Source organism: Neomonachus schauinslandi, chromosome 16 (assembly GCF_002201575.2).
Source record: "Neomonachus schauinslandi chromosome 16, ASM220157v2, whole genome shotgun sequence".
Taxonomy (NCBI): Eukaryota; Metazoa; Chordata; class Mammalia; order Carnivora; family Phocidae; genus Neomonachus; species Neomonachus schauinslandi.
Window position 1 is genome coordinate 31,784,794 of NC_058418.1, and position 12,681 is coordinate 31,797,474.

Genomic DNA, 12,681 nt, shown 5'->3' on the forward strand with positions numbered 1-12,681 from the left:
CAGGGGCCCCCAACCAGCCCAGCACTCAAATCTAGGCTGGACCAACTATCCAAAATCCCAGGAATACAAAACTGAATCCCTTCTTCAAAAGCCAGGCACCCTTTTACAAATGCTGCCCAATCCAAACACGGATTTGGATATGAAAAACTTAACTCAGCAATGGATTTGAAAAAGTCTTAGTCTTAGGGTTTCCCACTTGCGGGGAAAAACACGCAAGGTGAAAGCAGCTTCCATGTCACTCAACCATTAAAGCAGCTGCTTCAAGAAGCGCCTTGACTCCCTGCTCAGTAGGAAGCCTGCTTCTCCCTCTCCCACCTCCCACTCCCTCTGCTTGTGTTCCCTCTCTCGCTGTTGTCTCTGTCAAATAAATAAATAAAATCTATAAAAAAAAAAAAAGTGCCCAAGAGACCCTGGTGGACAAGGTGGCAGCAGGTGTCGGGCCCTAGCCCCGTGACTGGGAAGCCCCACATCACAAACACAGACACAAAATGACAGGGTGGTTTCGGGGTTTTTCCAGTCTCTTAAGAACATTTCTGTAAAGTGTGGTCATTGATTAAGCAAATGGGAATTAGAGATGAGGGGGGTGAACCGAACCCCCAGGATGGGGGGCTAAGTGTGTGCAGAGGGGAGCGCCTCTGCCCTGGAAACCATACAGAGGAGCTGCCTGTGAAAGGGGTAGCCACCTGAGTCACCCATGTGCGTATCTACGCAGAGCTGGCTCCCAGGATAACCACACTCCTCCCCACCTCCATACCACTCTGCGTGAAGTGCATGGAAGCAACTGGAAATGCCGAGTTGGGCAAGTGAGCTGTGGGAAAGAACTCGAGAGAGCTGAGCCCCATTCGGTCTCCTTCTGGGTTCAGATGTCCAATCACCCTGAGTCCTGCCTATGCCTGGCTTCCCTCTGCCCCTCCTAGTGCTCAAGCTCAAGGTGGCAGAGCTGGCCCGGGGACAGCATGACTCCGTTCTCCTCCGGGTCCTGAGGATAATGCCCAGGGAGCTGGCTGCAGGCCCTGGGTAGAAATGCAGGTCATGTTGTGGGCACAGCTTGGTTAATCTGAAATCCTGGGACGATGTGGCACAGGGCCTTCTCTGCCACCCGTGCCCTAGGCCTCATGAACATCAGAGGCAGGACTGAAGACCACCGCCAGGCACCACAGGACTGCCCCCAGGGACCCATACACACTCTCTCCAGGGTGCAACCTTACCTGCACAGAAACTTCTCCCTCCTCCTGGTCTCCGTTTGGCCTTTCCACAGGACTATTCAATGCAGGCCTGATGCTATCTGAGCGCTGCAAGAGAAACGCCACCACAGACAGTACGGAGCTGCTCGGGCTTAAGGAACAGGGCCAGGGAACACCTGGGGTATGGAGGGAGCATGGGTCCCCAACGCTGTCTGGGCTTTGACAAAGTCTGTGGCAGCAAAGAAATGAAGCTGCTACCAATATCAAAGATAAGACAAGGGAGCCCAAGTATCCAAAATCTATAAAGAACTTATCAAACTCAACACCCAAAGAAACAAATAATCCAGTCAAGAAATGGGCAGAAGACATGAACAGACATTTCTGCAAAGAAGACATCCAAATGGCCAACAGACACATGAAAAAGTGCTCAACATCGCTTGGCATCAGGGAAATCCATATCAAAACCTCAATGAGATACCACCTCACACCAGTCAGAATGGCTAAAATTAACAAGTCAGGAAACGACAGATGTTGGCAAGGATGCGGAGAAAGGGGAAGCCTCCTACACTGTTGGTGGGACTGCAAGCTGGTGCAGCCACTCTGGAAAACAGTATGGAGGTTCCTCAAAAAGTTGAAAGTAGAGCTACCCTACGACCCAGCAATTGCACTACTGGGTATTTACCCCAAAGATACAAATGTAGGGATCTGAAGGGGCACGTGCACCCCAATGTTTATAGCAGCAATGTCCACAATGGCCAAACTGTGGAAAGAGCCTAGATGTCCATCAACAGATGAATGGATAAAGAAGATGTGGTATATATATACAATGGAATATTATGGAGCCATCAAAAAAATGAAATCTTGCCATTTGCAATGACATACATGGAACTACAGGGTATTATGCTAAGCGAAATAAGTCAATCAGAGAAAGACAAGTATCATATGATCTCACTGATATGAGAAATTTGAGAAACAAGACAGAGGATCATAGGGGAAGGGAGGGAAAAATGAAGTAAGACGAAACCAGAGAGGGAGACAAACCATAAGAGACCCTTAATCTCAGGAGACAAACTGAGGGGTGCTGGAGTGGTGAGGGGTGGGAGGGATGGGGTGGCTGGGTGATGGACACTGGGGAGGGTATGTGCTACGGTGAGTGCTGTGAATTGTGTAAGACTGATGAATCACAGACCTGGACCCCTGAAACAAATATTACATGTTAATAAAAAAATTTTTTTAAATAAATGAGTTAAGAAAGAAAAAAAAAAGACAAGGGAGCCCGAGGCCTGAGCTTGAGTTATCAGCTGGCTCCCATTCAGTGTCTCCTCAGGAGCAGTGACTGCACGACAGGAACAAATCGACAGCAGGTGACACTGACTGAGCACTTGTGGAAACCCGACATGACCATCTCATTGATCTTAACACCCTGTGAAGTAGCTACTGTTGTTCTTCTCATTTGTAGCCAGTTTGAGATCTTGGCCAAGGCCACAGATGCTCTGGAGCCCTGCCCATCTCCCCGAAAGGTCCTGCCACCTCAATGCTGGCTGGCCAGTCTCTGTGCCTGAGAACTCACTCTGGCTGCACAAGTTCACTGTGCATCCCACCCCCTCAAGTGGCCCTCAACCAGCAGCTGATGGGAAGTGGCATCCAAACGCTCCTGCTCGCCGCCCCTCCAGAGGCCCCCCATGGGATCAAGCTCTAGCAATCCATGACACTAAGCTGCTCTAACAAGCCCTCACTGGCCGCCTTTCCTCCCCCATCTCACAGCCCCACCTGCTGCCTGTGTGTCCTGGAACCTTCCCAAATGACCCCCTGGCACTTGAATCCTTGTCCCAGGGTCTGCTACTGGATAATCCAAAGTCAACAGCCAGGTCAAACAGGGAAGGACAGATGAGCCACGTCTAACAACAGCCCATTTGACTCCAAACTCCAGGCTCGTTCTCTCTTGAAAAGATTCTCAAGTTTTAGGATTTTATTAACAGATTTCCATATATTCTTATACATGAAGTTGAATGATTTAAATGACTCCGTGGTCATGTATTGATCCCCGGGCCCTCCAGAAAGCTTGCTTCAAAATGTTAATACTTGGGTCAAATCACTATGTCATATATCTGAAACACTGTACATCAAAAGGAAACATAATATAACATTGTAGGTCAACTACCCTTCTAAAATTTAAAGTAAATAAATAAATAAAATGTTACTACTCCTTGTACTCAAAGAGGTTATATAATGGACCAGGCAATCTGACCTTGTTAATACAATCACACAGCTATTACACCTAATGGAAAATCCCATCAATGTGCAAAGCCAACCAGGGACAGAGGGCATTACTTCCTAGAGCCGGGGGTCAGCAAACAGTAGCTTGCAGGTCAAATTCACCCTCCACCTATTTTTGTGAATAGATGTTTCCTAGAACACAGTCAGGGACCTGCACTCACATACCGTCCACGGCCGCTACGGTGGCAGAGCGGAGACCTTACAACAGGGACCCGTGGCTCACAAAGCCTAAAATATTTCTATCTGCCCTTTAAAGAAAAAGGTTGCCAATCCTTGTCCAAGAGGAACCAACGCTATGACCTCCTGGGCTGGCCAGGCAGGGCAGGCAGATTTGCAGCGTCTACCTGTACAAAAAATTTCCCCAATACATTTGTCTTTGTCTTACTCTGAGCCCCTGGGGTGGGTCTGTCCTCAGTTAAAATTTGCAAAGTTAGGAAATTCACAGAAACCCTTCATCAAATCATGAATGATATTCAATTAAGGAACTAAACAGTTAATCTTACAGGATTAAATCTTTGTGAAGACAGAATCCATTTTCACTTACCTGTGTGGGAAAAGGTACTTGAATCCGTCCTTCTAAAATGTTATCTGTTGTTATTTCTACCGAGCGTGTCAGCTGGAGGTCCTGCAGCACGAGGTGGTATGGAACCTGGGGAAACATTTCTTGAATCTGATGAGCCTGGAGGAATACAAATACAGAGGCCATGGAGACGTTCGCTCACAACAGTTATTGCTCGGGACTGTGGGGTACAGCAAGCTCTGCGCACTGAACCTGGCATCCAGCCTTGGAAACACCGGCAAGGGGCCCCTCTATTCTGCACGTCCCCGTCAAACCTCCCTCCTTCTGGCGTTTTTCCAGGATGCCAAACAGGTAACTTGGGACAGCATCAATTTCAAAATAAAAAGAGCACGGAAATCCAGCTGGATCCCAAAACAGGCTCAACGAGAATGTTCCAGTTTTAAAAAGTGTTCATTTTAAAGATCAGTGTAACTCAGGTAAAAAAAAAAAAAAATGTGTCCTCCTTAAAGAACACTGCCGAAAAGGAACAAACTTTGGATACACAGCCACATGGGTGAAATTCAAATGCATTAGGTTAAGTGAAAGAGCCTGACTCACAAGCCTATGTACTACAGAATTCCATTTCTACAGCATTCTAGAATAGGCAAAATCAAAGGGACAGAAGACAGGTTAAGTGGTTGCCAGAGACTGGGGGTGGGGAGAGGAAGTGATGACAAAGGGGCACAATGTCATTTGGGGGAGGGGAGATGGAACTGTTCTAGATCTTGAGGATGGTGATAGCCACACAATTGTAGGAGTTTGACAAGATGCACAGAATCGGATACTACAAAGTGTGAATCTACCATATGTAAATTATACCACAACCAGAAAAAAAAGATTAAAAAGAATGTAAACTCGGAACACTAGAGCTGTAGGTTTCAAACCTACAGCGAGTCCACGCTGTGCTCTGAGCAGCAGCCAGGGTGTAGGGGACGATGGCACAGGGCTCCGCACACCACCACCCATACTCACATCAAAGGGGCCAGATTTTGTTTTTCATGTATGTATATTTGTTTTACAATGCTTATATTCATGGTTTTATTTGTGGAAAAGCCCCAACGATCAAAAGGAAAAAAGAGCAGGAAAAATGGGATTGCTTTAGAGGCACAAAGAAGTCTACCACTGGGACACCAGCTCGGCAGGAGCACAGCATTACAGCTGTGGGAGGGGAAGGCGTCCAGCATCAGGGCCTCGAGAGCCGAGATCAGGGTGAGACATGCACAAAGTTTGCTTAGTGTCTCGCTGGGGTGGGAGGGCAAGACAAGCAAAGTCCAGCCACAGGACCCACAGCCCCCACACACCTGGGACCCCTCAGGGCTTATAGGAATGGGAGCTGAGTATTTTTTTCTCCAGTTAAAATCAAAGCTAAGTGGAGAAAAGTCCATAAAAACCTCGACAATCAGGTAACATTCTTCTCTACTTTTTTTTTTTTTAAGATTTTATTTATTTATTTCACAGAGAGAGAGACAGTGAGAGAGGGAACACAAGAAGGGGGAGTGGGAGAGGGAGAAGCAGGCTTCCCGCTGAGCAGGGAGCCCGATGCGGGGCTCGATCCCAGGACACTGGGATCATGACCTGAGCCGAAGGCAGACGCCCAACGACTGAGCCACCCAGATGCCCCCTTCTCTACTCTTACAGCTTCCCCTTCATTTCCCAAATAAAAACATGCCTGAGATTCATTTCACTAGAGCAAAGCTTTTCTTCCAGAAAATCCAGCGAGTTCAATATTGGATCTTTATTAAAAATGTATGGGTCCAGTACATTCATTGTGCTAAAAATAGGCTATTCCAATCTGTCATGGAGCTGGAGGAAGAAGAGCCAGAGCCTATCTGAGAATTCTAAATACCCCAACGTAGTCCTGGAGGTTCACATGCCCAGGATTCTGATTTTTTCAGGGAGCAGGTGAGGTGATCCACCTGCAGAGCTTCTACAACTGCCAGAGCCCGAAGTCCACAGACACAGAGCCTGACACGAGCCAGTGGGTGGGCCATCAGGCCGCCAAGCTGCAGACCATCTAGGCCCATCATGACGTCACTCACACACTGCTGACGTGGCTGAGCGCTGCCCCAAGGAAGCAGACGTCAGCAGGAACCCAGGCCTTTTATTAGGATGACGATTACTGCGGGCAAAAACATATAACCATCTTAACCAATCTTTCAAACCTGCGTGTTACTGTGCAACAGATCTCTGCAATTTCCCATGTTGCAAAACTGAAACACTGTGAACAGCACCTCCCCAGCGCCCTCTCCCCGAGCCGCTGACAACCACCGTTCTACCTTCTGTTTCTAAGACAGTGACTAAGTTACATTCCTCACTTAAGTGGAACTGCCCAGTGTTTGTCTTTTTGTGACTGTCTTAGCTCATGCAGTGTAATGTCCTCAAGGTGCATTCGTGCTGTAGCATGTGGTAAGATTTCCTTCTTTTTTAAAGGACTATTGACTATTTTTAAAGGACTTTTTTAAAGGACTATTAATATTGACTATTAATATTCCACACTTTCAGAATCCATTCACCTCCAACGGACACTCAGGCCACCTCTTGATTACTATGAGCCGGACCATCTCTTTAAACCATTTCTCAATGGCACGCCTATAGCCTCCACTCCTCCTCCTAGCAAGGGCAGCTGCCTCTCTCCCGCTCTGGCTCCCAGCCCTGCCAGCCAGCCCAGGGTCTTCGCTCTTCCATGTTTACCTTCCTGTTTGTGCTGCACCTTTGAGCTCTCCCTGTCTAGTGATCACTCCCATTCACACCCCAAATATGCTTTCGAATCGATCTTTTAAAAAGGCCCATGGGTACTCAAAAGAATTGAAAGCAGAGTCTCCGTGATATTCGTACTCTCATGCCCATTGCGGCATTATTCACAAGAGCCAAAAGGTGGAAGCAACCCAAGGGTCCATCAGTGGAGGAATGGATAAGTGAAATGTGATCTACCCGGGCAATGGAATGTTAGTGAGCCTTAAAAATGAAGTAATTCTGACCCCTGCTACAACGTGGCTGAACCATGCTAAGTGAAATAAGCCAGCCAAGAAAAGACAAACACTGTGATCCCACAGCTGTTCCTGGGACAGGGGCCTGGGTGCATGGAGGAAAGGATGGGAGCGTGACTTCACTGGATCCTTCTCCATAACTTCTCAAACTTGTGTATAAATGGCCTGTTCAAAAACCTTAAAAAAAAAAAAAATTTAAAAAACCAAAAATCCCCTGATACCATAACTCTCTCAAGCCACCACCTCTATTCCTCCGCCCCCTTTTACAACACAGTTTCTCCAGCTCCCACTCATTTCCAATCTGCCGCGAGTATCCAGTCCCACAGGCCACGGAAACCGCTTACTCCTCTGCAGCGAACCCGCCATCTCCATTCTGCCGACTCCAACGTGTCCTCCTCTGACCTCACCCTCTAAGAACTCTGAGTCCTCTCCTCCTCGCGCGCCACGTCCTCTCCTGGGAAAAGACCGGGTCCCTGCCTCCAGGAGCACCTACAGACCCAGGACTCCCAAGTGCCCCTCTCCAGCTAGATCGAATCAGCGAGGTCCAGACACCTGCCACGGCATCTGCACTTGGACGGCTCCAGCCCAGTCAGAGGGACTGCAGAGGCCCTGGCCTCAGTCCTGCGCCTGCCCGACGCGGTATGCGGGCCCCCACCCACTCCACAGCATCACTGACACCCACCGCGTCGGCTTCAGCTCTCGCTTCCCTTGCCCCCTGCCCCTCCGCCCAAAGCAGTGTCGTCAAGTCCTGTCAGTTCATCGCCTGATAAGTGTCTTCCCGCTGCCCCTTCTTGTCATCCTCACTACCAACGCTCTGGGCCAACCACCATCTTTCTCACCTGCAATACTGCAGCCTCCTGACTGGGCTCACAGCTTCCATCTCTGCCCCCCTATAATCCAGTCTCCCAGAAGCAAATCATTCTGTTAATGTCCTGTCCATCCCCGGGGAAGGAAAAAGGCCTTGAACAACCTTCTAATACTTCCACGATAAAATCTAAACTGGAGGGGCACCTGGGTGGCTCAGTCGGTTAAGGGTCTGCCTTCGGCTCAGATCATGATCCCAGGGTCCTGGGATCGAGCCCCCCCATCGGGCTCTCTGCTCAGCGGGGAGAGTCTGCTTTTCCCTCAGCCCCTTCCCACCGCTTGTGCCTGCTCGCTCTCTTACAAATAAAATCTTACAAAAACAAAAAACAAATCTCAACTGGACTGTGGCCTACTAACCCCTGCATGACTGGGCTCTGCAAGCTCAGTCCACGTCACAGTCTTGGCCTCCGACTTGCTAGGCTCCACAGTGACCTCCCTGCCTCCAGTGCTTTCTCGCCTCATGGCCTCCGCACCTACGGTTTCCATTGCCTCTGTTTCCCCCAACTGCCTCCTTCTCGTCCTTCAGGTCTCAGCTGAAGTCTCGGCCCCTGGGGAGAACTCCTCGGACGCGTCCCCTCACACAGCCTTTACCCCTGCACCCTAACGCTGCCACATCGCCGGCCTTACTCCCTTCAGAGCACTCACTGCACCAGCGATGAGCTCTCTTGTTTGTGTTTGTGATCAGTCTCCCCAGCTGGAATCTACACCTCCTGGGACTAGGGCCCACATCTGCCTTGTTTATATGGCAGGTGCTATGTGACTGTTTACCCCGCACAGTGCCTGTCGCAGGAATAGGCTTGCAGGACAGCTTTGTCGAGTAAATTCATGAAGATAAAGGAACAAATGAGCAAACGGACCAGGGAGGCTCTGAAGTACTGACCAGGCTTACCCAGGCCAGTCAGAGGCCCCACCTAAGCAGGACTAAGGGAGTGAGCATTTTAAGATTCCTGCATTTACTATCACGGTGAACACTAAATTGCAATGATAATAACACATAGTTCTCTAACTCTATAGAACAAAAATACACACCATATGATAAAGCTTTAGAAAAATACAAAGAATATTTGAAGAATATCCTTGAGCCAACAGCATGCGTGCCTCCAGATCTCACGGTATACACATGTACCTCCACAGATGTGGAGGCCCTGGCCTCAGTCCTGCGCCTGCCAAATAAGGCTTGCTTATCTGGGGGAGCAAGGGGGACAAGGGTCTGGAAAACGCATTTAGTAGGCCTAATACAACTTTTAATAAAAGGCCCATCATTCTCTCTAGTCACTAAATCTCCAAATACTTCTGGCTACGATCAAGCAGAGTCCCAAGATTGGCCTAGATCACGACAGAGTGAGCGTGGCAGGGCTCAGAGAAGGATAAAGTATCTGCCACACAACAAAAATGAAAGCTGGTTTCCAAAGCAGTTTCAAGTTTTAAAACACAGGAATTTAAGTGGTCCCAGTGAGTACAGACAATGCCCCTGAAAATCCTGCTACCCCACCTGAGTGCAGCAGACACACTGCACACACGGTCCACCCCTCTTCCATCATCCACCGTCGTGAAGCGGTTAGTGCTCCTTACCATGGCATTCAGCTGCGAGTTGCTGGCCTGCGTAATGCCGAGAATGTTGGTGGTGTGCATCACCTCGACTGAAAAACTCGGCAGCCAACTGGCGATCCGGGACCCTAGACAAACAAGACCCCGGCACAAATTAGACACCCCTTTCCCCGTGTTGTCTACTCTGGAGTCAGCCACTCTGGACACCAGCTGGTGCCACTCTGACGCCTTACTACAGGCCAAGCCTTCTGTACCGAGGGTTTCACATGGATTAGCTCACTTCGTTATGTCTAAGAGCTCACGTGGTCCTATCCACTTTGATCCCCATTTTACTCTTCTCAGAGATGCCTCGGTGCCCTTGGTGCTTTGTCCCCAGAGCACTCAGAAGTTAGATAACTGGCCCTAGATCCTACAATTTAATTGTGGGGGACAGCATCTGAAACCGGACTGGCAGGTTCCAGAACACTTCACCCCCAGGCTCCGCCGCTTTCCCGTGGCTCTGGATCCACACGTCAATCTGCTCGCAGCCTAGCAGAGAAGGGAGATTTTCAAGGTTCTACAGCTGCTACCACGGGAGGGGTTGTGCTCCTCTCTTGCACGCTAGACACAGGTACTCCTCGTGTGGACGCATCACTTTTACAACTACGGTCAAGAAGTACTTTCTATTTAATCATCTGATCTGAAGACCCTGATTTTCTGATTTGATTCAAAATTGTTTTCAGAGAGGCCCGTGACACAGGCTTGTGGACTAAAGGCAGGAAGTCTGCTTCGTCTGCCATTTCCCTAAGAAAAGGAGAGCCTAAGATAACACACCACCAGGGGCGCCTGGGTGGCTTAGTCGGTTGGGTGTCGGACTCTTTCGGCTCAGGTCATGATATCAGGGTCATGAGATCGAGCCCCATGCTGGGCTCAGCACGGAGTCTAATTCTCTCTCTCTCTTTCTCTCTCTCAAATAAATAAAATCTTTAAAACAACAACAACAAAACACCACCAAGTATGGGCTGTGAAACAACCTGCTAACAAAGCCACACGTTTAGGGATTATTTTTCTCTCCTTCACAAAGAGGCACTGAGGCATGGAATATAAAAAACAAGCTAAACAGCTGTCTCAAGGTCTTGCCCAACAAAATGTGCCTGTTAAAAAGCTGGATACTTATTTCATGTACTTACCAGGGAGAAAGAAAGTTGACCTATTTTCACTAAGTTTTTAGTAATAATTCATAAAGTAACACATTACACGGCTGGGCCCCATGTGCACGATCTCCTGGCGTATTTCCGAGGTCATACCTGATAGAGGCCTTAACTGACAGCCAACAAAGCAGCCGCCTCTAAGCCCTCCAGTGGCCGTGGCCCAACCAGCGAAGCAACCTTATCTCCTGCTCTCTGAGGCTGAACTCTCCTGCCCTTGATCCTTCTATGACAGGTCTCACCAACACACCATGGCTCCTGCCATGCTCCACCCTCAGAAACTCAAATCCCAGATCTGAACAGCACATCTCCTAACAAAATTCCAGGAATACCTGTTTTAGGGTAACAAATAGGAACTCAAAGAACTCAGTGGTATCAAAATTGAGGAGAATCCACAACAGCTTACAGCAATGTGAATTAAGGAAAGATGGTCAACCAGCCCCTAATGTGGGGCCCATGGCTTCAGATTTTTAAATGTAGTTTTTACTACAACTCCTTTCAACACTGCCAAGAGGTAGAACATTCATATTTTAGGGACAAGGAAAAGGTTCCACCTCGGATTCCACTTCTGATATTCACTGGAAAGGCTGCTCCATGATCCTGCATTATATGCTTAAGTACTACACCAATGCCATCAATTATTAGCGACGGTTAACTATTAAACTGATTAAGTGTGCTCCTCATAGGCGTGGTTGAGTCAATACATGGACCACCTCCTCCTCCCCACTCCCACCCCCATATTCACAGAGAATCCAGCAAATGCCCGGCACAGAGTAACTCCCCAGGGCTATCCATACCTACTGAACACTTTCAATTAAGAGGGAAATATTTCTATTAAACTGGCCTACACCGATTTATAATTGGCCTACACAGGGCAATTTATAGTTAAAACAGCATCCTCTTATGGGAGAAAGCCCCTCGGGTACGGTTTTAGAGGTTGAAACGAACCATCAAAGTGGAAGAAGTGATTGTGTTGGTTTAGGCGAGGTCGGCCTTCGGCGGCTGCTACAGGCACCAAGTTCTCATCCAAGTTGTCTCCTTGCTGGTCCTCCCGGACCCGGTTATTGTCAGCAATATTAAGAGACATTCTGCATGTTGGGCAGGAGGTGTCTTGTTCTAGCCAGGAACGAAGGCAGGAGCTACCAAAAAGTCCAAAATAAGATATCCTTAGCGTATTTTGTGAGAATTCACCAGAAGCACTCTGAATGTAGCAAATGTGTTGCAATTTTGGCTTCTATTTACCAATAGTGAGATTTAAATATTGAGAAACGTTTGTTGACATTACCTTTCCACTGATATACTTCTAGCGTGTTCTGCTGTGAACATCAATTTGTCAACATACATAGTCACCTAACGAGCTCCCGGTCATGACCCTTCTCAAATAAGACTCCATCACATGGCCCGCCATCTTCCTTTCCAACTCCATTTGACTACTTCAAAATCCATGTGGCTGAATCACCCAACACCCTGGCCTCCCGTGAATCTGAATCTTCTACTCCAGGAATCTGTTCTCTCAACTCTCCTTCAGCAACCCATGAACATGGTCGTAACCTTGGCTTTCTCTTCAAACTCTTGACCTCAAAGATCTCACTCTAAATAAAGCTCCTCTCCTTCCAGCTCACCCTGAGGTCCTTATTTGCTGAGAGCACCCATCCACGATGACACCACTCTCTCATCAAGCATCACAACCCCTCACGTCCTCACTCTCTTTACCTTACCTACAACCACTCCCTTATGCCCACCACCTCAGCTTCTCCAACCTTCTACTGTTTGTACTTTGTTTTCCCGAGGCTGGAAGCTTCTTTTGCCCTCTCTCTCAGGAAATGACAATGCCCTAATTATGCCAGATGCGATAACTACTTGAGCTGTCCATTAACGGGAAGTGAACTAACAAAACCAAGAAGGTTGGATGAAATGATCTCTAAGGTCCCTTCCTATTTTATAATAATACATTACCTTTCTTCTAAGATCTCAAGAAGCCTTCCCACCCCATAACATATTATCTTTCCTTTAAGAGTTCAAGGAGGGACTGAATAAAAAGTGCTCACTTCCTCTGTGTCATTTTTAGTATCTGG

The 12,681-nt window shown here is 48.2% G+C and overlaps 1 protein-coding gene across 1 annotated transcript in view; it reads right to left on the minus strand.

Annotated features, from left to right (window-relative positions):
• AMFR (autocrine motility factor receptor) overlaps positions 1-12,681 on the minus strand; it is a 46,475-nt gene that overhangs the window by 3,931 nt on the left and 29,863 nt on the right. The window contains exons 9-12 of the mRNA XM_021705815.2: positions 11,555-11,745; positions 9,444-9,547; positions 4,006-4,140; positions 1,209-1,292 (exon numbers count right to left, since the gene is read on the minus strand). Coding sequence (XP_021561490.1) covers positions 1,209-1,292; positions 4,006-4,140; positions 9,444-9,547; positions 11,555-11,745 — 514 coding nt within the window. The remainder of the gene's footprint in view (positions 1-1,208; positions 1,293-4,005; positions 4,141-9,443; positions 9,548-11,554; positions 11,746-12,681) is intronic.